Source organism: Lithobates pipiens, unplaced genomic scaffold (assembly GCF_037356315.1).
Source record: "Lithobates pipiens isolate NorthernLeopardFrog02 unplaced genomic scaffold, aLitPip1_a1.2 Scaffold_8, whole genome shotgun sequence".
In the NCBI taxonomy this organism is placed as follows: domain Eukaryota; kingdom Metazoa; phylum Chordata; class Amphibia; order Anura; family Ranidae; genus Lithobates; species Lithobates pipiens.
The window spans coordinates 203,132,534-203,157,996 of NW_027507903.1; the positions used below are offsets into that span (position 1 = coordinate 203,132,534).

A 25,463-nucleotide genomic window follows, 5' to 3' on the forward strand; every position below is an offset into this window, starting at 1 on the left:
GGGGACAAGACCCCCGAAGTCGGAAGAAGAGGGGGCGGCGAGGAAGAAAGCCGGGCTCCTCTGCTAGCAAAAGAGCTACAAGAAGATAGCGGGGCCTGGCGAGAAGACCCCCGAAGACGGAAGACCCCTGGAGCTGTGCAATAAACTATTTTATCTTGTGTGTTGTGTTTTTTTTTGTACTTTATTTTACAGGTGAATGGGTAGGGGTACATTGTACCCCATACTCATTCACATAGGGTGGGGGGCCGGTATCCGGGGGCCCCTTATTAAAGGGGGCTCCCGGATTCCGATAAGCCCCTCGCCCGCAGACCCCGACAACCAACGGCCAGGGTTGTCGGGAAGACTTGTCCTCATCAACATGGGAACAAGGTGCTTTGGCACACCCATGTTGAGGGCACGCTGCCTGGTACGGCTCAGGAGGGGGGGCGCTCGCTCGTCTCCCCTTTCCTGGCCGGCCGGGTAGCGTGCTCGGACAAGGGTCTGATGTGGACCTGGGGGGACCCCCACGCAGATTTTTTTCGGCGTTGGGGTTCCCCTTTAAGTCCATACCAGGTGGCGGGGCCAGCGACGTCTCCTTCGCGGGCCCCGCCTACCTGGAGACCCGCTCGAAATGAGCAGACTTTTCTCCGGGCGGGAAAAGTCTGCTCATTTCAAAAGTACGGCGGACTGGCACACACACGGCGGAATTGTCTGCCGAAATGCGAGTCCGGCGGGAAGATTGGAGTGCAAAAATACTTTCTAAGTCCGCCGTACTTTCGGGTCAAAAAGGTATGCCGGAGGCTACACACGGAGGGATTGTCCGGCGGACTTGAGTTTGCCGGACTTTTCCACCCGCTTGTTTGATCGTGTGTACGCGGCATAAGCGATCGTTTTTCTGATCGCTGCATTAGTGTCACTGATGCCGCTAGTTAGCTAGTTATTTTTTTAGGTTCACCGCCAGGTTTTTATAGCGCTAGATACCCCGATATACTACCCAATAATGGTTTTAACCCCCTGATTGCCCCTAGTTAACCCTTTCACCCCCTTTTGCCAGTGTCACTAAGCGATCATTTTTCTGATCGCTGCATTAGTGTCACTAGTGTCGATAGGTAGCTAGTTATTCTTTTAGGTTCACCGCCAGGTTTTTATAGCACTAGGTACCCCCATATACTACCCAATAATGGTTTTAACCCCCTGATTGCCCCTAGTTAACCCTTTCACCAGCGATCACCGTATAAGTGTCACTGGTGACGCTGGTTAGCCAGTTAGTTATTTAGGTTCACCGTCAGGTTTTTATATAGCGCCAGGGACCCCCATATACTACCTAATACAAATTTGAACCCCCTGATTGCCCCTAGTTAACCCTTTCACCAGTGATCACCGTATAAGTGTTACGGGTGACTCTGGTTAGTTTGCTTTTTATAGCATCAGGGCACCCGCCATTTATTACCCAATAAAGGTTTAACCCCCTGATCACCCGGCGGGTGATATCAATTAGGTTTTAGGGTCAGGGTCTGCGTCGCCCCAGGCAGCGCTAGGTTAGTGCCAGTACCGCTAACATCCACGCACAAAGCATAAACCTCCCGTAGTGGTATAGTATCTGAACAGATCAATATCTGATCTGATCAGATCTATACTAGTGCCCCCAGCAGTTTAGGGTTCCAAAAAAACGCATTGTTAGCAGGATCAGCGCAGATACCTGCTAGCACCTGCGTTTTGCCCCTCCGCCCAGCCCACCCAAGTGCAGTATCGATCAAACACTGTCACTTACAAAACACTAAACACATAACTGCAGCGATCGCAGAGTCAGGGCTGATCCCTGCGATTGCTAACAGTTTTTTTTGGTAGCGTTTTATATTTAAATCCGGAAGGCAGAGCTTGGTTTTCGGGGTCCCGTACGCGGATAGGCTCCCAAAAAGTCCCCCACATGTGGTATCCCCATACTCGGGAGAAGCAGCAGAATTTATTTTGGGGTGTAATTTCCCTTATGCCCATAGCATGTGTGAGCAATATATCATTTAGTGACAACTTTGTGCAAAAAAAAAAAAAAATTGTAATATTCCTGCAACTTGTAGCAAAATATAAAATAGTGTCTACTTTCCAAAATGGGGTCATTTGGGGGGGGTTTGTGCTATTTTGGCATTTTATGGCCTTTGAAACTGTGATAGGTAGTGAGGAGTGAAATCAAAAATTTGCACCCTTAGAAACCCTGAAGGCAGTGATTGGTTTTCGGGGTGCCATACGCGGCTAGACTCCCAAAAAGTCCCACATATGTGGTATCCCCGTACTCAGAAGAAGCAGCAGAATATATTTTGGGGTGCAATTCCACATATAACTATGGCATGTGTGAGCAATATATCATTTAGTGACAACTTTTTGTAAACTTTTTTTTTTTTGTGTCATTATTCAATCACTTGGGACAAAAAAAATATTCAATGGGCTCAACATGCCCTCCAGCAATTTCCTTGGGGTGTCTACTTTCCAAAATGGGGTCATTTGGGGGGGTTTTGTGTTATTTTGGCATTTTATGGCCTTCGAAACTGTGATAGGTAGTGAGGAGTGAAATCAAAAATTTGCACCCTTAGAAAACCTGAAGGCAGTGATTGGATTTCGGGGTGCCATACGCGGCTAGACTCCCAAAAAGTCCCACATATGTGGTATCCCCATACTGAGGAGAAGCAGCAGAATATATTTTGGGGTGCAATTCCACATATAACTATGGCATGTGTGAGCAATATATCATTTAGTGACAACTTTTTGTAAACTTTTTTTTTTTTTGTGTGTCATTATTCAATCACTTGGGACAAAAAAAAAATATTCAATGGGCTCAACATGCCCCTCAGCAATTTCCTTGGGGTGTCTACTTTCCAAAATAGGGTCATTTGGGGGGGGGGGGGTTTGTACTGCCCTGCCATTTTAGCACCTCAAGAAATTAGATAGGCAGTCGTAAATTAAAAGCTGTGTAAATTCCAGAAAATGTACTCTAGTTTGTAGACGCTATAACTTTTGCGCAAATCAATAAATATAGGCTTATTGACATGTGGCTGAATACATTTTGCCCTAAATGTATGACTAAAATTTAGTTTATTCGATTTTTCTTATAACAAAAAGTAGAAAATATATTTTTTTCTCAAAATTTTCGGTCTTTTTCCATTTATATCGCAAAAAATAAAAATCGCAGAGGCAATCAAATACCATCAAAAGAAAGCTCTATTTGTGGGAAGAAAAGGACGCAAATTTTGTTTGGGTACAACATTGCATGACCGCGCAATTACCAGTTAAAGCAGTGCAGTGCGAAATTGTAAAAAGACCTCTGGTCCTTAGGCTAAAAATTGGTCCGGGGCTGAAGTGGTTAAAATGTGACATTTCATTAATTTCTATGCACCATAGCTTAACTGTAGTGCATAGAAATGCAGAGAGAAATGGAGCTGTGGGTGAACTGTGGTGCAGAATAAAACAGATGCAGATTTCTATACTGGACTGCAGTGGCGGACAGTCAATTAGGGGCACAGGGGCTCCATCCCCCCCAATCCATGCGCCCGGGGCCTAATCTACATGCAGGCACTGGACGCATGGATTTCAATAGGGGTTTTTTTTGTTTTATTTTAAGCACATGATTAGAACATGAGGCTCTAATTGGCTTTAAAAAGTGTGGGCTCGGGCCGCAGAGCACGGCGCCCTGAGCCCACTTAGTTGTGTGACAATAGCAAATTAATATTCACTATTGTCTTCCTGATTCTCCTCCTGGGCCAATCAGGAAGCGGGCCCTGATACCCGACTGGCCAGGGAGTCTTAAGACTACTCCTGGGAACTGCAGGTCCCAACACTTCTGGGGTGAGGGTACCGATCGCCACCGCCCATCTCCTGCGGCGAGGGTGGTGGGCACAGATAGCCCCCGACATCCATCTCCCGCTGGGGTGGGGCAGGTTTGTTTCCTGCCCCCCCCCCCCCCCAGCACTAGCTGCTACTGGCAGACTGCAGCTCATCGAAAGGCTGGATTCGGGTGCAAACAAGATACTTTGAAATAATTTGTTTCTGTGTGCCCTTGCAGAGACCTGCAGTTTTCTAGTCCTGGGAACTGCAGGTCTCAACACAGGTGTGAATGAACCCTAAGAGCCGGTTCACACAGGGGCAACACGACTTCCAACGCAACTTTTGTAGGCAACTTGGACACGACTTGTCAACACGACTTGGGGCGACTTTCAACACGACTTTAAGTCGCCCCAGGCCACTTTGGCTGTGGCCAATCAGACAATGAGCTCTCAAGGGGGAACTCCATGCCAAATAAAAAAAAAAAACCGGCATGGGTTCCCCCTCCGGGAGCATACCAGGCCCTTAGGTCTGGTATGGATTTTAAGGGGAACCCCCACGCCAAAAAAACCGGTGTGAGGTCCCCCCCAGATACATCGTACCCCTACCCATTTACCTGGGGAAAAAATGTCAATAAAAAACACAACACAAGTTTTAAAAGTAATTTATTAATCAGCTCCGGGGGTCTTCTTCCGACGTCGGGGGGTCTTCTAACGACTTCTCCGCTCTGTTCGGCCTCTTCTCCCAGTGTCCAGCCTCTTCTCCTGGTCTCATCTGTCCTTTTTTCCTCTTCTTTCTTCTTCCGATGTTGACCAGGCGCTGTCTTCCACAGTACTGGCTTGTGTGACGTCCCCGAGATGTGACGTCATAAAGGGGCAGGGTCACCATGTGACATCACCTGGTGACCACGCCCTATACCTATATAAGTCGCCGCGCACGTTGCACAAGCCAGTACAGTGGAAGACAGCGCCGGGTCAACATCAGAAGAAGAAAGAAGAAGGAAGAAGGACGGAGGAGACTGGGCTCATCCGCTAGTAAAAGAGCTGTAAGAACACAGCAGAGGAGCCCGGGAGAAGACGCCGGAGACCGGAAGAAGAGGCTGGACACCAGGAGAAGAGGCCGAACAGATTCCGGATTCCGGTAAGTCCCCCGCCCACAGACCCCGACAACCAATGGCCAGGGTTGTCAGGAAGAGGCCCTTGTGCTCATCAACATGAAGACAAGGTGCTTTGGGGTGGGGGGCCGCAGGGCGCCCCCTTTCCCAAAGCACCAACCCCCCATGTTGAGGGCACGCGGCCTGGTACGGTCCAGGAGGGGGCGCTCGCTCGTCCCCACCCCCTTCCTGTCCGTCCAGGCTTCGTGCTTGGATAAGGGTCTGGTATGGATCTGGGGGGACCCCACGCTGTTTTTTCAGCGTAGGGGGTTCCCCATAAAATCCATACCAGACCTAAGGGCCTGGTATGCTCCCGGAGGGGGAACCCACGCCAGATTTTTTTAATAGATTTGGCGTGGAGTTCCCTCTAGAGAGCTGATAATTCTGTGAGAGTCGCCTCAATATAGACGGAGATCCGACTTGGAGGCGACTTCCATTGAAATCAATGGGTACCAGTCACCTAGAAGTCGGATACAAGTAGTACAGGAACCTTTTCTGAAGTCGGAGCGACTTCAGTAGTGTGCATTAAGATGGCTCTCATTCACTTACATTGAGTTTTACATGTAGCGCGACTTGAGGTGACTAGGGGCGACCTAAAGTCGGATCTGAGTCGCCCCTGTGCGAACCGGCTCTTATTGATGGTGAATCAGTCACTGTAATTTGAATCACATGCACCAGGAAGATTCACCTGCAGTGTCAGATCAATGTTAGATTCATTGCTTTATATGAGGGGCGTTCAAGTCAAAATGGGACTTTTGAGTTTATATAATAAAAGAACAGATTTCAAGGAGTGGAAACTGCATTTTGTTTTTAAAATACTCCCCTTCTACATTTAAACACTTATCTTAGTGTTTAACTAATGCCTGGAAGCTTCGGATGCACATCACTCAGAACACAACAATAACATTCGCTGTTGATAGTGGCACCACAGGTTAGAAAATCCACATGAATAACGTCATGCCTGTCTCCGAAAACATTTTCCATCACTTTACCTGCAGACGCAATTGTTCGATTTTTTTTTTGGTGGTGGTGAGTCTGTGGTGGAGCTGTTCCATGCATGCACTAACACTGTTCTCTGACATCTTGACTAATAGTCTCTGGACTGGCCCATGACATGTGTGCCGCCTATCAGTAATAGGACACAGTTGCCACTTACTACTGCCTGTAGTACCACCACGCAAGCATCTTGTCTTTGGGATGTTGATCAGCCAAATTAAAGCATTAAGAACTATTGTAAAAATCTGGAATGGAATTTTATGAATACAATGAAATAAATTTGCAAAGATATTGTAATGACCTGCTGTACTCTGATACTGGCTCTTGTGTGTAGATGTTTTCCAGAATTACTGTATGAAAAGTCAAAACTTTTAGTTTTTTTGTATTGAATAAAGTGGGAACATGTTAAAACCCTTGTAAGGTTGTTAGTGTTGTCTGTGTCCCCGTTGGAGGGATGCACACTCTGTATTTGTATCTGTAATTTTACAGTTGTCACATGACCGAGTAGTAACGATACATTTTTCAATAGGGGCAGCCATTTTAGTCTCCACTACCAAAGAAGGAATTTCCCCTTATTTTGAGCAGAATATCCTCACAGAAATATCCATAGTGGGACCCAGACAGAAATAAAGACACAGACACAGGTCTTAACTATTGATAAGACAATTTGTTTGGGTTTGATTTGAAGACAGGTTCAAGAACATGTCAAAAATCTGCAAATGCTGGACTTTAATGCAAACCCCATTGAAGTCAATGGGAGGTGAATCTCGAAAATCAATTCTCTACATTTTCAAGGCTAATTAGCAAGGAATTGCCAAACAAAGGGCATGGACCAATGAACAAAATTGAAGAAAATACTGTTCAGCTGGGAGGAGCTCTTTTAATAAGGGTTAAAGCAAAATTCCTATAAATAACATTCTTTAGGGCCGGTTCACACTACGGCGCGAGGCGAGGCGACACGGCTCGCCTCGCCTCGCTCCCGCAAGTCGTCCCCATTGAGTACAATGGAACCGTTCTGAGAGGAGCGACTCGAGTCGCTCCGACTCAGAAAAAAGGTTCCTGTACTACTTCGGGGCGACTTCGGGGGCGACTTGCATTGACTTCTATGCAGAAGTCCTCTGCAAGTCGCCGCTCACCCCCCCTGCAAGTCGCGGCGAGGAAGTCGGAGACGCCTCGCCGCGGCTCGCAGTGTGAACCGGCCCTTAATAATTGAAAATAAAATTTAAATTTCCAAGCGCTAAACAACATTTGTTCTATTTGTAAACAAAGCAGAGATTGCCTTCATCTTTACCAGTCCCCCAGGCTGCATTCATACCTTAGTGTTCTGGGAAAGCATGCAGAAACTCATGTTTGTGCTCACATTTTCAGGAAACAGCTAAAACATACATTGCTCTTGCAGTGCCATTATTTCTTACTTGCACCCCAAACGTGTCAAAATGCGCATGACAAGAACGCATGAGACTCACTGCTATAAAAAGGTGCAAGAGCTTGTAACTTCCCAAGATCTCCTCTCTCTCCATGCTACATAGTGAATGAGCATTGTCACCTTAGAATAAGAAGAGGGCTTTTTTTTTTTTTTAGATGTTTTTGTTTAATTATACTAAAACATTAGCACATATGAGAAGAGCCACATTTTGGTAGAATTTAGGGTTCAATTTAGGGAATAAAAATTTAGGGACTCTATTCAACTTACAAAGCCTGCTTTTGCACAAATGCAAAGTATGCAAACAAACCTTAAATTACTAATTTCAAGCTAGGAATCAATTGATGCCTAAACAAGAGGGATATTAAATTGTTACAATATAATCCAATTGATCAACAGCATAGAGGTACGTGGACTTTCTACGTACATAAAAGGTAGAAAACCATGGGTGCACCATTTGGTAGGAGAGGTAGGGATCACCTTCTGTCAAACTTTGACATAAATGTATTCAGTCAATTTTAAAGGTTAGTGCAATTTGGACTTAGTTTTCCATACAGACATTGCCCCCCCTCCTCCATTTATAGTGGAGTGCTTATGAGTTTCTACTTTTTATGGCAAAATTATGTCAGACAGCCCTGGCATTCCCTATGCTTCAAGTGGTTGTTAACCCACTAAGTAAACTTTACACCATCCTTTCTGTTTAATAATGTAATCTGCTCCTATGTCTGTGCTTTATAAAACAATGCAGCTATATACCTGTTTTCAGAGTGCCAATCAGCGATCACATGACACTGGCTCTCTATTCTCCCAGCCTGACAGCTGCAGGGGGTGGGGCTGAAGATCCCCCGCTGATGTTAGTCAGGAAGGGAGGAGGAGAGAGGTGGTGGATCACCTGAGCGCCAATTGCCACTCTGAAAACAGGCATATAGCTGCATTATTTATAAGGCACAGACACAGGAGCAAATTACATTAATAAACAAAGAGGGTGGTGTAAAAATTGAACAGTATTTTCAGCAGCAGGAGGGTAGGGAGCAGGTATAGATACGGAGCTCACAGGCAGAGAGGGGAGAGGGGAGAGGATGGAAGAGAGCACAAAGGAAGACAGAGGAGAGAGCAGATGACAGAGGCATGTAAACTGACCACAGTGTCAGGGCTCAGCAGCCATGATATACCATGGTCAGTTTACAGAGAAAGGGCAGAACCAGGCAGGATCAGCCAGGTAAGTCAGGTGATACAGGGGCCCAAACGACAAAGCACAAGCACTGTGCTATATAACATTCTTTAAAGGAACAGAATCTTTTTTTTTTGTTTAGGTTAACAAACACTTTCGGGTATGCTGAATTTTAAAATTGAATTCATAACTGATGATCCCTGATTGGCATCAGAAAAGGCAGTCATAAGATCAGGTGGATATTTCTTTATGATTTCAGATATTTAGTCTCTGCAGTTCTTTATAAACTTGCTGTGTGAGAGCTTTAAGCTTGCTAATGACTGATAACACATGTTCGCACCCCTCATCATGGTTCATTCTACGCACATATGAACAAATTGTTCTGACTTAACTTTCTTCTTTTCCATAATATCATTAAGAAAGACCTAAATGAATCCAGCAGGGAAGAAGTGACAATTCGTCAACGGATTAGTGTATTCCAGACCATGGTTTGAGTGGGTGCACCATGAGATGAGTAATATGTTTTTTAGAGAATATGCAGTGCTCTTAAGTTAAGCCCTTTCTTCTCTAAAATAAACAACATCTGGATCTAAAGGATTTGTAGCAGTTATTCTTTTATCTATACTCTATAATCCAAGGCAATTCTTTCTGTAGTAACAGTCTGCAATGACTGCTAACTCAATTTGTATTTTTTATCAGACTGTAACAAAACCTCAGTTCCCTAAACAAATCCAAACAGCGGGTCCCTGCAACAGATGATGTCTCCCCTAATTTCCAGCAGCCTCCATCAGGCTTGGACACTTCTGGAATTGTTGGATGTCTATATCCCTCGTGTTAGCTATGTTTACATCATCAAACCCTTATGCCACTGTGGATTTGTTTAGGGAATTGACAGGGTCTCTTTAATTTCAAGTGTAGATCAGTGCATAAATGAGTATGTGAACACTTGAAAATGTAACACTATATACAGAATTATGAGCATTTCATTATTATCGTACCTGTACAAAGCCACACAATCTGTGATGGTCAAACAGAGGCATGCTTGGACGATCTTCTCTATGCACAGTTATGCTGTAGCTTCTCAACAATACTGGTACTGGTTTGGATTCATCCGTAACATGTAAAGTAATATGATTAAAACCCAGGCCAAGAGGATAATTAGCAGCACTGAAAAATACAAATAATGCAAGTACATGAAATAAACTTTTACTTATTATTATTATTATACACGATTTATATAGCGCCAGCAGTTTATGCAGTGCTTTACAATGTGTAGGGGGGACAACACAATTACAGTACAATACAAAAGATAAAGGAGAGCCCTGCTCATAGAGCTTACCTTCTAAAGGGAGGGGGAGGTGGTACAAAAGGTAATAGCTGTAGAGAATGATTTGATGGAGGTGGATAGGGGACAGTTGTTAGGTGGGTGTGGGATAGGCTTCCCTGAATAAGTGAGTTTTCAGGGATCTCCTAAAGGTGGACTGGGTAGGGGCTGATCGGACCGACTGGGGCAGGGAGTTCCAGAGGATGGGAGAGGCTCTGGAGAAGTCTTGAAGGCGAGTAAGAGAGGAGGTAACAAGGGAGCTAGAAAGCAGGAGGTTCTGGGAGGAACGGAGGGGACGATTTGGGCGATATCTGATGAGGTCAGTGATGTAGATGGGGGTGATGTTGTGGATGGCTTTGTATGTTAGGGTTAGCATTTTGAATTTTACACGGTGGGGTAGGGGAAGCCAGTGAAGGGATTGGCAGAGAGGGGTGGCAGTCACGGATCGATTAGTGAGGTGTATTAGTCTAGCAGCAGAATTCATAAAAGACTAAATGGGGGATAGCCTGCTTAAGGGCAGGCCATTAAGGAGAGAGTTGCAGTAGTCAAGGTGGGAAATAATCAAGGCGTGAACGAGTTGCTTTGTGGTGTCATTAGTCAGGAAGGGTCGAATTCTGAAGATATTGCGGAGGTGAAGATGGCAGTATTTAGCCAGTGATTGGATATGGGGGCTGAAGGAGAGGTCAGAGTCAAGGATTACACACAGGACCCTGGCATGTGTGGAGGGATCAATAGTTGTGTTGTTTATATTAATGGTGAAGTCACAGGGAGGGGATCGTGAAGAAGGAAATATAACAAGCTCAGTTTTAGAAAGATTGAGTTTGAGGAAGTGGTGTGACATCCATACTGATATGTCATTCAGTAACTGAGATCTGTGAGGAGATCGAGGGGGTGAGTTGAGGAGTGGAGAGATAGATCTGGATGTCATCGGCATAGAGGCGGTATTGGAAACCATGGGAGGTTATCAACTGGCCCAGGGAAGAGGTATAGAGCGAGAATAGGAGGGGCCCAAGGACAGAACCTTGTGGTACCCCAACAGAAAGAGGAAGGGGAGCGGAGGAGATGGAGTTGTAAGTGACGCTGAAAGTGCACTGAGATAGGTAGGAGGAAAACCGGGATAAAGTAGAATCGCAGTGGCCAAGGTAGCATAATTTGCTGAGCAGGAGCAGGTGGTAAACTGTGACAAAGACAGCAGAGAGGTCTAAAAGTATTAGCATGGAGTAGTGCCCATTGGTTTTAGCAGTTAGTAGGTCATTGGTGAGTTTTAGTAGGGCAGTTTCAGTGGAATGTTGTGGGCGGAAGCCAGACTGTAGAGGGTCGAGAAGGTTGTTGTCCATGAGGTAGCGACTTATTTGGTCATGGACAAGGGGTTCGAGGAGCTTGGATGCAAACGGGAGCAGGGAGATGGGTCTTAAGTTGTCCAAACAGGTGGGGCCTAATGAGGGTTTTTTGAGTATGGCGGTAACCAGTGCATGTTTGAGCAGGGAAGGAAAGGTGCTGGAGGAGAGGGAGAGGTTGAAGATGTGGAGTTAGGATATTAGGGATTTGAGGATAGAGTGGGAAGGTGGAAGCAGTAATTGTGAGGGGACAGGGTCCAGGAAGTGAAGTGGGCCATGGAGAGGAGTTTATTAACTTCATCTGTGGTAACTGGGCAAATCTCCTTGCGAATTGTGTCGATTTTGCTATTGAAATGTTTGCCAATCTGTTGAGCGGTAAGCAAGTTGGTGGGTGGGGGCAGTGGAGGGTGAAGTAAGGAATTAAGGGTAAAAAAGTGTTGATGAGGTTTGGATGAGAGGGTTTTGATGAGAGTGTTGTAATAGGTTTGTTTAGCAGTGTGGAGGCAGGAGTTGTATTTGAGAAGGGCAGTTTAATAGAGGGTAAAATCTTGCAGGGACTTAGATTTACACCACGCTCGCTCAAGAGCACAGCTGTGTCCCTTGAGACTTCTGGTGTCGTCTGTTTGCCAGGGTTGTGGCAGACAGGGCCTTGTTCTGTGTGTAGAAAGTGGAGTAAGTACGTCTAGGGAGGATGACAGCGTGTTGTTGTAGATGGAAATGGTTAGGTCTGGGCAGGACAGGGGTGCGATTTTGTCATAAAGGCCATCAGTAGCAGAGTGAAGAAGGGAAGGGTTGAGGTTGCGAAGGTTTCTGTGGATAGTGGTTTGTAGGTTGGCAGCATGGGATGTAGAAGAGAAGGAGAGAGTAAAACGGATAAGGTTGTAATCAGAGAGAGGAAAGGGTATGTTAGAGAGATTGCAGGGGGTGCAGCGATGGAAGAATACGAGGTCAAGAGTGTTTCCATTGGAGTGAGTGGTGGTTTGTGTCCATTGTGTTAGGATAGATTTACTTAGAATTTACTTATACAATGTACAGTTATTTTTATGTCAAATTATTCTAAGAGGGAACTAAAAGATGCTACTCCAGCCCAAGCGAGGAAGGGTTATTATTCCATTGGCATAATATTCAGATAAATAGCATTTTTTTAAAAAGATTTTCATTGCCATCCCCATGCCTTTTTCATGACAGGTTTACTTTTAGGAAATAAGTAGGCTGACATTGTTAAACTCTCTGGGAATTCTAGTTGGCTGTCGGTCTTTCATTTCCATACTTTTTTATTTTCACCAATCTGAATGTGGTATCCTGTATATGACGTCAGAACTTTGTATTGCTCAAGTATGCTTCTGAAAAAAAACTAGGACTTTTTAGAAAAGGGTTTCAGCAGTATTTCTCTCAGTATTAGTTTCCTATCAGAAGCCTTGTGTTCTACTGACATGCTCTCGACCAACATTATAGGGTTTTACCATATATCATACAACCATACTAAAGCCCTGTACACATGATCAGAAAATCATACAAAAGATAACGCTTTCAATGCGATTGTATGATAAGCTGATCGTTAGTACACAGCTTTCATCACAAAATTTTTCAAATGGACAAACCCAAAAATAATTCTCGTACTATACCAGATCATATGCTTTTTGTTTAACCACTTGAGATCCGCGCTATAGCCAAATGACGGCTACAGCTCGGATCTCCTTTTCCGGGACGACGTCAATAGACGTAGTCCCGTGCACGAGCGCCCTGCGTGCCCCCTGTGATCGGCGAGTCTACGAGACTCGCCTGATCACCGATCTGTGCAAGGGGTCGATCCCGACCCCTTATCACGTGATCAGCTGTCAGCCAATGACAGCTGATCATGTGATATAACGGAGCCGGTAATCGGCTATTATTGGCGGCCATGATCGGGACATTAGTCCCGATAATGGCCAGCCCTGCTAGTGCCCACCTGCCCCCTGCCAGTGCCCACCTGCCCCCTGCCAGTGCCACATTAAAAAAAGTAAGTGCCCCCGTCAGTGCCACCCAGCAGTGCCCATAGTGCCACCCAGCAGTGCCCACAGTGCCACCCAGCAGTGCCCACAGTGCCACCCAGCAGTGCCACCCAGCAGTGCCCACAGTGCCACCCAGCAGTGCCCACAATCTGCCTCAACAAAGGTGCTGCACCCCAGTGCCACATATCCGTGCCCATCAGTGCCATCTACCAGTGCCCAGCAGTGCCGCCCATCAGTGCCCAGCAGTGCCACCTATCAGAGCCACCTATCAGTGCCACCTATAATTGCCCATCAGTCCCATCTATCAGTGGTACCTATCAGTGCCCATCTGTGCCACCCATCCGTGCCACCCATCTGTGCCACCCATCCATGCCACCTTATCTGTGCCCATCTTTGCCCATCAGTGCCGCCTTATCTGTGCCCATCGGTGCCGCCTTATCTGTGCCTATTAGTGCCGCCTTAACTATGCCTATCAGTGCCCACCAGTGCAGCCTATCAGTGCCCACCAATGCAGCCTATCAGTGCCCACCAATGCAGCCCATCAGTGCCCACCAGTGCAGCCTATCAGTGCCGCCTCATCAGCGCACTTCAATGAAGGAGAAAAATGACCCGTTTGCAAAATTTTATAACAAACTATTAAACATGATTTTTTTTTTTTTGCATCTTTTTTTGTTTGTTTAGCAAAAAATAAAACTCCGAGCTGTAATTAAATACCACCAAAAGAAAGCTCTATTTGTGGGAAAAAAATTATAAAAATTTCATTTGGGTACAGTGTTGTATGCCCACGCAATTGTCATTCAAACTGCATCAGCGCTGAAAGCTGAAAATTGGTCTGGGACTAAGGGGGGTTTAAGTGCCCAGTAAGCAAGTGGTTAATCAGTACAGTTTTCTTCCGAAAATACAATAATAATGCATTACAACACATGACATCACTTCTGAATTTTTATTCTGTAGTATGAGAATTTTTGTATTTTAGTAACCTATTAGTTTTCAACCTGGAGATTTGCATGCAAAATTTTTTTTAAAAAGCGGACAATAATTCGTCCCATCATTTCAATGATTGTGGTCACCAGGACTAAAGCCTAGTACACACGGGCTGAATTTCAGACGTCTGTTCAATAAAAATCGGCCGACATTAGGCCCATGTGTATGACCAGAGCTGTCAGTTTTTTGTAGTGTGTACTAGGCTTAAAAAAAGAGGGTCAACTTCTCTGGAAGTTAAGGAAAAGCACAATATCAACAGGGGTTTTAACCCTTCCTTACTCTATCAAAAACCAAAAAAAGTTTTAAATATCAATACATTTTAGATGAAACATGCATGACAATCAAAGCACATTTTCCATCCTACAGCCATGGCTGAAATTGTTGGCACCCCAGAAATGTTTCCAGAAAATCAAGTATTTCTCACAGAAAAGTATTGCAGTAACACGTTTTGCTATACACATGTTTATTCCCTTTGTGTATATTGGAACAAAACAAAAAAAGGGAGGAAAAAAAGAAATTGGACATAATGTCACACAAAATTCCAAAAATGGGCTGGTCAAAATTCTTGCCACTCTTTCAAAATTGTGGATAAATAAGATTGTTTCAAGCATGTGATGATCCTTAAAACTCACCCGGGTTTCCCAAGCTTCTTACAAGCTTGGGAAAGTGACCTAGGAGTCACTTTCTCAGATATACAGAAAAATAAGATCTTCATGTTCACGCATAAGGCGTCAATAGCAACTAGATACCAAGAAGGGGGCTATAAAATTTTGTCCAGATGGTACAGGACCCCAGAAGTATTGCACCGGATATACCCACAAGTATCAAATTTGTGCTGGCGCTGTCAGGGAGCCGAGGGCACTCTGTTACATATATTTTGGGATTGTCCCGGAGTAAAAGATTTTTGGAAGATGGTATCGGAAATAGTGAAGGAAATAACAGATGTGTCTCGAGGAAAATCCGACAGCTTTTCTACTGCATGATGTTCCGTTATCCATAGAGAAATATAAAAAGTCTCTTTTAAGGCATTTGCTTACAACAGCAAATAGTGATGGCCGAACGGTTCGCCCGGCGGTTGTTTCGCGGCGAATTTCGGCTGTTCGCGGTCCGCCCGATCGGCAGACTATTGCCGCAGTTTGCCCGGCGGACTTCCGTGTTTACTGTGTAAAAGAACTTTGACCTATGATGACACATCCATCATGGGGTACAGGACAGCCAATTGAGACATTACAGCACACGGACACTTGGACATTCCCCCTAACTTATAAATAGACCCGATCCGGCGGCCATTTTACATTCTTTCTTCTGTCACTATAGAGAGAGGTTGCTGTGTGGAGCAGGGAGAGATTGCAGTGACCCAAATCGCTAGCTATTTGGTACACAAAAGTTATTTTCAGGACTGGTATAGGTGTTAGGTGTAGTTCAGGATATAGGTTTGAGGCACTGCTGTGCTACTGATTGTTGCAGCGGCCTGAGTGTCTTTTGTCAGTTTAGAGAAAGGGACAGGACGGTGTGTGCTGCAGGGACAGTCAGTTTAATCATTAGCTGTTACTATCAGGTCCACAAAAGTGCTATTCAAGTTATTGTTCCAGCAGCCTCTGTTTTGTGAGTTTATATAGGGACAGGCAGGAAGCTGTGTGTGAGGCAGTGAGGGTCAGTTTAATCAGTAGCTGTTACTATATTAGGTCCACAAAGGTTCTTTTCAGGACTGGTATGGTAATAGGCTTGTACACGTATAATATTCTTTCTTCCAAATATAGAAAGAATATTATACTTGACTGCTGCCCTTCTGCTGCAGTCTGCTAATCAGTCACAACCTACTTGTTCCACAAAGGTCCTTATAAGGACTGGTAACTTGGTCTAGGGTGCTACAGTACATAGGGTTGAGTGAAGTACAGTCTGCTATTCTATAAGGACTGGTATAGGTCCACAATACATAGGGTTGAGGTGCACTACTGCTGACTGCTGCCCTATACTGCAGCAGTCCTTCATCAGTATAGGGACTGACATACAGTCTGCTAATCAGTCACAACCTACTTGTTCCACAAAGGCCCTTATAAGGACTGGTAAGGTCTAGGGTGCTACAGTACATAGGGTTGAGTGAGGTACAGTCTGCTATTCTATAAGGCCTGGTATAGATCCACAATACATAGGGTTGAGGTACACTACTGCTGACTGCTGCCCTATACTGCAGCAGTCCTTCATCAGTATAGGGACTGACATACAGTCTGCTAATCAGTCACAACCTACTTGTTCCACAAAGGCCCTTATAAGGACTGGTAAGGTCTAGGGTGCTACAGTACATAGGGTTGAGTGAGGTACAGTCTGCTATTCCGTAAGGACTGGTATAGGTCCACAATACATAGGGTTGAGGTGCACTACTGCTGACCGCTGCCCTATACTGCAGAAGTCCTTCATCAGTATAGGGACTGACGTACAGTCTGCTAATCAGTCACACACAACCTACTTGTTCCACAAAGGTCCTTATAAGGACTCGTAACTTGGTCTAGGGTGCTACAGTACATAGGGTTGAGTGAGGTACAGTCTGCTATTCTATAAGGACTGGTATAGGTCCACAATACATAGGGTTGAGGTGCACTACTGCTGACCGCTGCCCTATACTGCAGCAGTCCTTCATCAGTATAGGGACTGAGAGTTTTGTCACAGGGTCATTTAAAAAATGACAGGCAGAGGAAGAGGCGGGCCCTTCCGCAGGGGTGGTAGGGGTAGGGCAGGAGCAACAGGCTTGAGCCAAAGTGGGAAGTTGCAGAAGGTGCGTTCAATTCATTTAAAGGACGCACCAGACTTGGTTGAGTGGCTCACTCAGCCTTACTCTTCTGAACCCTCCTCATCCTCTCGATCTGCACCATCTTCTTCACTCTCTGCTATGTGCACCCCCAAAGACACTACCACCAACAACACCACCACCACCACATACCTTCCGCTTGAGTCACAGGAATGATTTTCCGATCCATATCAAGACATTTCTGATGCGCAGCCACTCTTGGTATTGGATCAGGAAGAGGAGGTAGCAGCAACCGCTACTCAGCAGTCTGACGACAGTACCCAGATCATCCCAAAGAGGAGGTTGGTCCCCGCTGTTGCTGCCTACTCCTCAATCTCTACTTATAGTGGTGGGGAAGGTGACGTCGATGATGACGTGTCTAGTGATGTCACGTGGGTGCCCACAAGAGAGGAAGAGGAGGGGAGTTCAGAGGGAGATATGGACCAGCAGATAGGGAGGAGAAGCAGGAATAACTTACATTGCACAGGAGGGACAAAGCAGACTGAAAATGTATCAGCAGCGAGTCATTGACCATGTACGGTCACATCTGGTGCTCCCAGGACACCGGCACATGGCTCCGCAGTGTGGGCTTTTTTTAACGTGTCCGCTGCTGACAATAGCGTTGCCATCTGCAATCTTTGCAGTCAATGCATTAGTCGCGGTAAGCCCAACACTCACCTAGGGACGACCGCCTAAAGAAGGCACATGAGCAGCCATCACCGAGCCCAGTGGGAGCAACGGAACACACAAAGCCACACTCCAGGCTCTCACCGTCCTGCCTCGTTTTCTACTTCTCCTTCTCCTCACAATTGTCCTCATCTCCACCTTCCATCACGCCAAGCTCACGTTTTTCTGCAAAAAGGCAGGCTTCCGTGGGCCTAATGTTCGAGCGTAAAAAAATGATGACGACGGTTAACCCTCTTGCCCAACGGTTGACGGCTGGCTTGTCAGAACTCATAGTCCGCCAACTACTGCCATATAAACTGGTGGACTCAGAGGCCTTTTGCAAATTTGTGGCCATTGGAACACCACAATGGAAGGTCCCAGGAAGGAAGTATTTCTCACAGAAGGGCATCCCAGAGCTATATGGCCATGTTCAGCGGCAAGTGAATGTATCTCTGGCACACAGTGTCGGTGCCAAGATACATCTGACCACAGACACGTGGTCTAGCAAACATGGGCAGGGAAGCTATATCACTTTTACTGCCCACTGGGTGAACCTTCTGACGGCCGTCAAGCATGTAACCCGTAGCACCCGTGTAGATTTGGTTTTACCGCCACGGATTGCATGCAGGCCTGGCCCTTCTTCTCCTCCTCCTCCTACTCCATCCTCCTCCCTCTCCTCCTCGGCTGACTCCTCCTTTTCTGCTGCTATCGTCTCTTCCGCTGCGCCACCCAAGCTCCCCAGAACCTATTCGACATGCCAGGTGAGACATTGCCATGCCGTGCTGCGTCTGTTGTGCCTGGAAGCCAAGAGCCACACTGGCCCAGCACTCCTTTCAGCTTTGCGTTCACAGGCAGATCAGTGGCTAACACCACTCAATTTGACAGTTGGTAAAGTGGTGTGTGACAATGGTGCCAATCTGCTTAGCGCATTGAAACAGGGCAAAATCATGCACGTGTCATGCATGGCACACGTCTTAAACTTGGTCGTGCAGCGATTCGTTGTCAAATACCCTGGGGTCCAGGACATCTTGCGGCAGGCAAGGAAAATCTCGGCCCATATTAGAAGATCTTACACGGTCATGGCTCGCCTTGCTGACATTCAGCGGCGACACAATCTGCCGGTCAGACGTCGTATTTGCGATTGCCCGACGGGATGGAACTCAACCTCCTATATGCTTGATAGGCTGCAGAAATGTGCAGTTAACGTCTACCTGTATGAACACTGCGGCAGAACAGGTTCTGGGGAGCTGGGTTTTTTTTCACCGCGCCAGTGGCTGCTCATGCACGACGCATGCAGACTTCTGCGGCCATTTGAGGAGATCACCAAACTGGTCAGTCGCAGCCATGGCGCCATCAGTGACATGGTACCTTATGCCTTCTTTATGGAGCGTGCATTGCGTTGTGTCATTGATCAAGCTGTGGAGGAGCAGGAGCGGGAAGATGAGGAAGTCGCAATGCTGGATGAATTCCCAGGGGGGGGCTACTCTATCTGAGACAAGTCAACAACAGGAGTCTGAAGAGGAGTCAGAGGAGGATGGTGCCGGGGCGGATGAGGAGGAGCAAGAAGAGCATGCTTTAAACCTTTCTGGGATCCCTGTTGTGCGTGGATGGGGAGAGGAGAATGAAGAGGACGACATTATCCTGGATGATGAGCAGGAGCCAGGCCACCACACCGCTTCCAGTTTAGTGCAAATGGGGGCCTTCATGCTCCAGTGTTTTAATAGGGACCCCCGTATAAAAATCATAAGGGTCAAGGACCAGTACTGGGTGGCAACGTACTTAGACCCCTGGTACAAACACAAAATGGCGGAAATGTTACCGCCGTCACAGAGGGCTGGCAGAATGGAGCACTTCCAGGCCTTGCTTCGAGAAATGCTGCATTCTGCTTTTGCGTGCGCTGGCAGAGGAGCAATTCCCACTCCCAGAGAAGGAGTTGCGGGTACCAATCCAACAGCGCCTGCAGGGAAGAGGCCGGTTTGAAGATGTGTTGGTGACTTCGGATATGAGGTCATTCTTTCAGCCGACCCATCGACAGGTGTCATCCGGATCCAGCATCAGGGAATGCCTAGACCGCCAGGTGTCCGACTACATCGGGTTAACGGCCGATGTGGACGCTCTGAGGAGTGATGAACCCTTGGACTACTGGGTGGGTATATGCCCGTACCCTCCTCTTTGAAGAGGTTGAGCAGTGTCATATTTCTACTGGGGCTGCTTATTATGAGGGGCTCCCACCATCCCTGTGCTGTGCTGACTTCCTCCTGGGGCTGCTTATTATGAGGGGCTCCCACCATCCCTGTGCTATGCTGACATCCTCCTGGGGCTGCTTATTATGAGGGGCTCCCACCATCCCTGTGCTATGCTTATTATGAGGGGCTCCCACCATCCCTGTGCTGTGCTGACTTCCTCCTGGGGCTGCTTATTATGAGGGGATCCCACCATCCCTGTGCTATGCTGACATCCTCCTGGGGCTGCTTATTATGAGGGGCTCCCACCATCCCTGTGCTGTGCTGACTTCCTCCTGGGGCTGTACCTCTGCTGTGCATATTATGAGGGGCTCCCACCATCCCTGTGCTATGCTCATTATGAGGGGCTCCTACCATCCCTGTGCTATGCTCATTATGAGGGGCTCCCACCTTCCCTGTGCTATGCTCATTATGAGGGGCTCCCACCATCCCTGTGCTATGCTGACTTCCTCCTGTGGCTGCTTACGGTGCAGGTGTCAGTGCTGTATATCACGGTGCTGATGTCAGTACTCTCTATCACGGTGCTGCTGTCAGTGCTGTATATCAAGGTGCTGGTGTTAGTGCTTTATGTCACGCTGCTGATGTCAGTGCTCTCTATCACGGTGCTGGTGTCAGATCACTCTATCACGGTGCAGGTGTCATTGCTGTATGCCACGCTGCTGATGTCAGTGCTCTCTATCACGGTGCTGCTGTCAGTGCTGTATATCACGGTGCTGGTGTTAGTGCTTTATGTCACGCTGCTGATGTCAGTGCTCTCTATCACGGTGCTGGTGTCAGATCACTCTATCACGGTGCAGGTGTCATTGCTGTATGTCACGCTGCTGATGTCAGTGCTCTCTATCACGGTGTTGCTGTCAGTGCTGTATATCACGGTGCTGGTGTTAGTGCTTTATGTCACGCAGCTGATGTCAGTGCTCTCTATCACGGTGCTGGTGTCATTGCTGTATGTCACGCTGCTGATGTCAGTGCTCTCTATCACAGTGCTGCTGTCAGTGCTGTATATCACGGTTAAGGATGAGCTTCGTGTTCGAGTCGAACGTACGTTCGACTCGAACATTGGCTGTTCGTCCGTTCGGCGAAGTCCGAACATTTTGGTCCGTTCGCGTCAAATTCGTGTGGCGCTCACGGCCCACAATCCACTGCGATGGCGCAGTGCATTGCTGGCTCATGATTGGCCAAGCATGCACTGTGACCCCGCATGCTTGGCCAATCGCAGCGCCAGCAGCGAGGAGAGCCATGATTGGCCACAGGCAGGATGCCTGTGGCCAATCATAGCTCAGGCTGTGTAGTGCACACCCCACACTATATAAGGCCGCCAGCGCGGCGGCCTCGTGTAGTGTGTTGGCGTCTGAAGCAGTGGGTGTTCTGTGTACCTTCAACACAGTACACACCGATCGTTTTCGGCCGATTTTTGATCTTGCTGTTGTGTAGTGGTTATTGTCTGCGTGCCCTGACCGCAGTATACACCGCTATATTCACCTCACCTATATAGCTAGTGATCTATCTTTTATAATAGAGCTTGCAGTCAGTAGTGTTAGGAGATAGTGCGTGCTGTCTGCATGCTCTGTACCCAGTAGTGTTAGGAGATAGTGCGTGCTGTCTGCGTGCTCTGTACCCAGTACATACCGCTATATCCACCTACATAGCTGTTCTCTATTTGAGCCCACTTGCCATCAGCAGGAGTTATTGGAAGTTGTGTGTGCCTCCAGCACAGCACAGTATACATCTGTATATACCCCTTTATCTCTGGTGTTCTATAATAAAGGCATCTGCAGGAGTTAGTGGGTGTTGTGTGCCTCTAGCACAATATACACTACCCAACTGCTTTTTTACCCAACTCCCTTCAGGCCATTACCATGTCTGGAAGGCCAGCAAGGAGAGGCAGACAGGCGCGAGCCGATAAAAGAGGGCAAGCAGGCTCTGTGTCTAGAGACAACAGTGCTGGTCGTGGACGCGGTGCATTGTCATCAGCACGTGGCCATGGGACACGCTTGTCCTTCTTTTCGGCAGCTGGACATGTTGAACCGCAACATGCCAACGACTTGGTAGAGTGGATGACCAAGCCCTCTTCATCCTCCTCATCCTCTCTCACCCAGACTCAGGGTACTAGCAAAGCAGCTGCCAACTCATCGTCTTCCCTCCTCTCAATGTCATCATCAGTGACTCCTTCCCTAGACCCACCACGTCCTCCTGAGGAGTCTCCTGAACTCTTTGAGCACAGTGTTGGGTACATGCTCCAGGAGGATGCCCAGTGTTTTGTGGGCTCTGATGATGACACTCAGCTAGAGGAAGGCAGTAGCGTGAGCGCAGAGAGAGGGGATGCTCAAGAAGGACAGCAATCTGGCAGTCATGTTCCACAAGCTGCAGCATACTGCCAGGTTTGCTACAGCGATGAAGAGGGAGGGGATGATGAGGGCACTGACTCCACGTGGGTGCCTGGAAGGAGAGAGGAGGAGGAGGCATATGTCCAACGAGGCAGGATGCCCTCCGGGGGCCAGCTTAGGGGCAGCACACCGACTGAATCACACCGCAGAGCTCCGCCTGTGCAGAGCGCTGCCTCTGCGCGTTATTCTAAAAGTTCTTTGGTGTGGGCCTTTTTTGAGACGAGTGCATCAGATCGCACCGCTGCTATTTGCAACATATGTCTCAAGCGTATCTCACGTTGCCAAAACATCAGCCGCTTGGGCAACACATGCTTGACCAGACATATGTTGACCTGCCATGCAGCTCGTTGGCAAGCGTACCTCAAAGACCCACACCAAAGAACAAAGCGGACCTCTCCTTGCTCCTCATCAGCCGGCATCTCCAACCCCACTAGACCTTCAGTCCTCTCTGAAACCTGCTCTGAGAGGAATGAAGGTGTAGAATTAGGTGTGTCACAGCCAAGTGCTTCCGGGAACTCTGCTAGCGGTACACCCACGTCCGATTATAGCAGGCAAATGTCCCTGCCCCAGCTGCTGGACCGGCGGAAGAAGTTCACTCCCAGCCATCCACATGCCCAGCGGTTGAATGCTAGCTTGGCTAAATTGCTAGCACTTCAACTGCTGCCTTTTCAGTTGGTAGACTAGGCCCCCCTCCGTGAGTTTGTACAATGTGCGGTTCCTCAGTGGCAGGTCCCCAAACGCCACTTTTTCTCACGGAAGGCGATTCCGGCTCTCTACCGGCATGTGGAAGGCAATGTCCTTGCCTCGCTGGACAGGGCGGTCAGCGGTAAGGTGCATATGACCGCTGACTCATGGTCCAGCAGGCATGGACAGGGACGTTACCTGTCTTTCACGGCCCATTGGGTCACTCTTCTGGCAGCTGGGAAGGATGCAGGACAAGGTGCAGTAGTGTTGGAGGTTGTTCCGCCACCACGCCTCCAAAATGCTACTATTGGTTGTGACACACCTCTCTCCTCCACCCCCTCCTCTTCTTCTTCCTCCATGGCCTCTTTCAGTGCTCTGTCCTCAGAACCAGCGGTGCTCCGTAGGCGTTCCAGGGGCTACGCAAGTACGCAGGCAAAACGATGCCATGCCGTGCTTGCGCTGGTTTGTTTGGGGGACAGGAGCCACACTGGGGCGGATGTTTTGTCAGCTCTGCAGGGGCAGGCCGAGAGGTGGTTGACGCCACGCCAGCTTAAGCCAGGAATGGTGGTTTGCGACAATGGCACCAACCTCCTCTCCGCCCTCCGACAGGGACAACTGACCCATGTGCCCTGTGTAGCTCACGTCCTTAACCTGGTGGTGCAGCGGTTCTTGGGCAGGTACCCCGGCTTACAGGATGTCCTGAAGCAGGCCAGGAAAGTCTGTGTGCATTTCCGCCGATCATTTAATGCCTGTGCTCGGCTGGCTGAGCTCCAAAAGGAGTTGAACCTGCCCAAGAACAGCCTTATATGTGACATGCCCACCAGATGGAACTCAACATTGGCCATGCTGCAGCGGCTGCACACGCAGCAGAGGGCCATCAATGAGTACCTGTGCGACTACGGCACCAGGACAGGGTCAGGGGAGCTCGGTTTTTTCTCACCACGCCAGTGGGGCATGATCAGGGATGCATGCACTGTCCTGTCACCGTTTGAGGAGGCCACAAGGATGGTGAGCAGTGACAGTAACAGTGCATGCATCAGTGACACTGTACCTCTTGTCCACCTCTTGGAGCATACGCTGCGTGGAATAATGGACAGGGCACTTGAGGCAGAACAGAGGCAGGAAGAGGAGGACTTCCTTGCCTCTCAATGCCCCCTTTATCCAGACAGTGTTCCTGCTGTGCCACCCATCACACAGGAAGAGGATGAGGAGGAAGAGGAGGAGGAGGATGATTGTGTCAGCATGGAGGTGGAGGCTGGCACTCAGCATCAGCAGCAGCAGCAGCAGCAGCAGTCTTGTAGGGATGATTTACAGTCCCAAGAAACACGTGGACTTGTACGTGGCTGGGAGGAGGTAGCTGCGGATCATGTTGTCCTTAGTGACCCAGAGGACTCCGGACCGAATGCCTCAGCTAACCTACGCTGCATGGCCTCCCTGATCCTGCAAAGCCTGCGGAAGGATCCTCGTATTCTTCGGATCAAGGAGAGGGACCATTACTGGCTGGCCACTCTCCTTGATCCACGGTACAAGGGTAAGGTTGCCGCCCTTATCTTGCCATCGCAGAGGGAGCAGAGGATGAGACATCTCCAGGAGGCCTTGCAGAAAGGTCTGTGCAACGCGTTCCCAGAGACTGGGAGGTTACAAACTCCTGGTCCTGGACAACGTGTTGCTGAGGCATCGGTCAGAAGGAGCAGTGGAGAAGGTGGCCGTCTGACTGATGCTTTCAGACAATTTTTTAGTCCGCAGCCCCAAGGTATGATCGGTTCCAGCACCCATCGCCAGCGTCTGATTTACATGGTGCAGGAATACCTAGGGGCAAGGTCAGACTTGGACACCTTTCCCACCGAAAATCCTCTGGCTTACTGGGTCTTGAGAATGGATCACTGGCCAGAGCTTGCACAGTATGCAATTGAGCTACTGGCCTGTCCTGCATCCAGCGTTCTTTCGGAACGCACCTTCAGTGCTGCTGGTGGCTTTGTTACCGATCACAGGGTGCGCCTGTCCACCGAATCAGTTGATCGACTGACCTTCATCAAGATGAATCAGTCTTGGATCACCCACAGCTACCAAGCACCTGAAGCTGATGTAACAGAATAATTTTTTTTGAAATATCACATCCCTTCAAGACTGCCTATGCTGATGCTGAGTGACTGTCCTGTTATGTTGATTGTCTATCCTCTTCCTCCTCTGCTGATATGTTGGAAGAACATTTCTGGTTCTGGTTGATGCCATCAGCCCAATTTTTCTGCCCCTGTTTAACAGGGGCGTTTAAGTACAATTTTTGATGCAATGCTTTGCAGCAGGGCTAATTCCTGCAATCAAACAAGAGTATATGGGAGAGGTTGCAGTGTGGTGGCACCAGCACCAGTGCCTAAGGCCCAATTTTTCTGCCCCTGTTTAACAGGGGCGTTTAATTACAATTTTTGATGCAATGCTTTGCAGCAGGGCTAATTCCTGCAATAAAACTAGAGTATATGGCAGAGGTTGCAGTGTGGTGGCACCAGCACCAGTGCCTAAGGCCCAATTTTTCTGC

The 25,463-nt window shown here is 47.9% G+C and overlaps 1 protein-coding gene across 1 annotated transcript in view; it reads right to left on the bottom strand.

Annotated features, from left to right (window-relative positions):
• CPED1 (cadherin like and PC-esterase domain containing 1) overlaps positions 1 to 25,463 on the bottom strand; it is a 396,971-nt gene that overhangs the window by 169,461 nt on the left and 202,047 nt on the right. Inside the window, exon 15 of the mRNA XM_077473332.1 lies at positions 9,531 to 9,699. Within this exon, the coding sequence (XP_077329458.1) occupies positions 9,531 to 9,699 (169 nt within the window). The remainder of the gene's footprint in view (positions 1 to 9,530; positions 9,700 to 25,463) is intronic.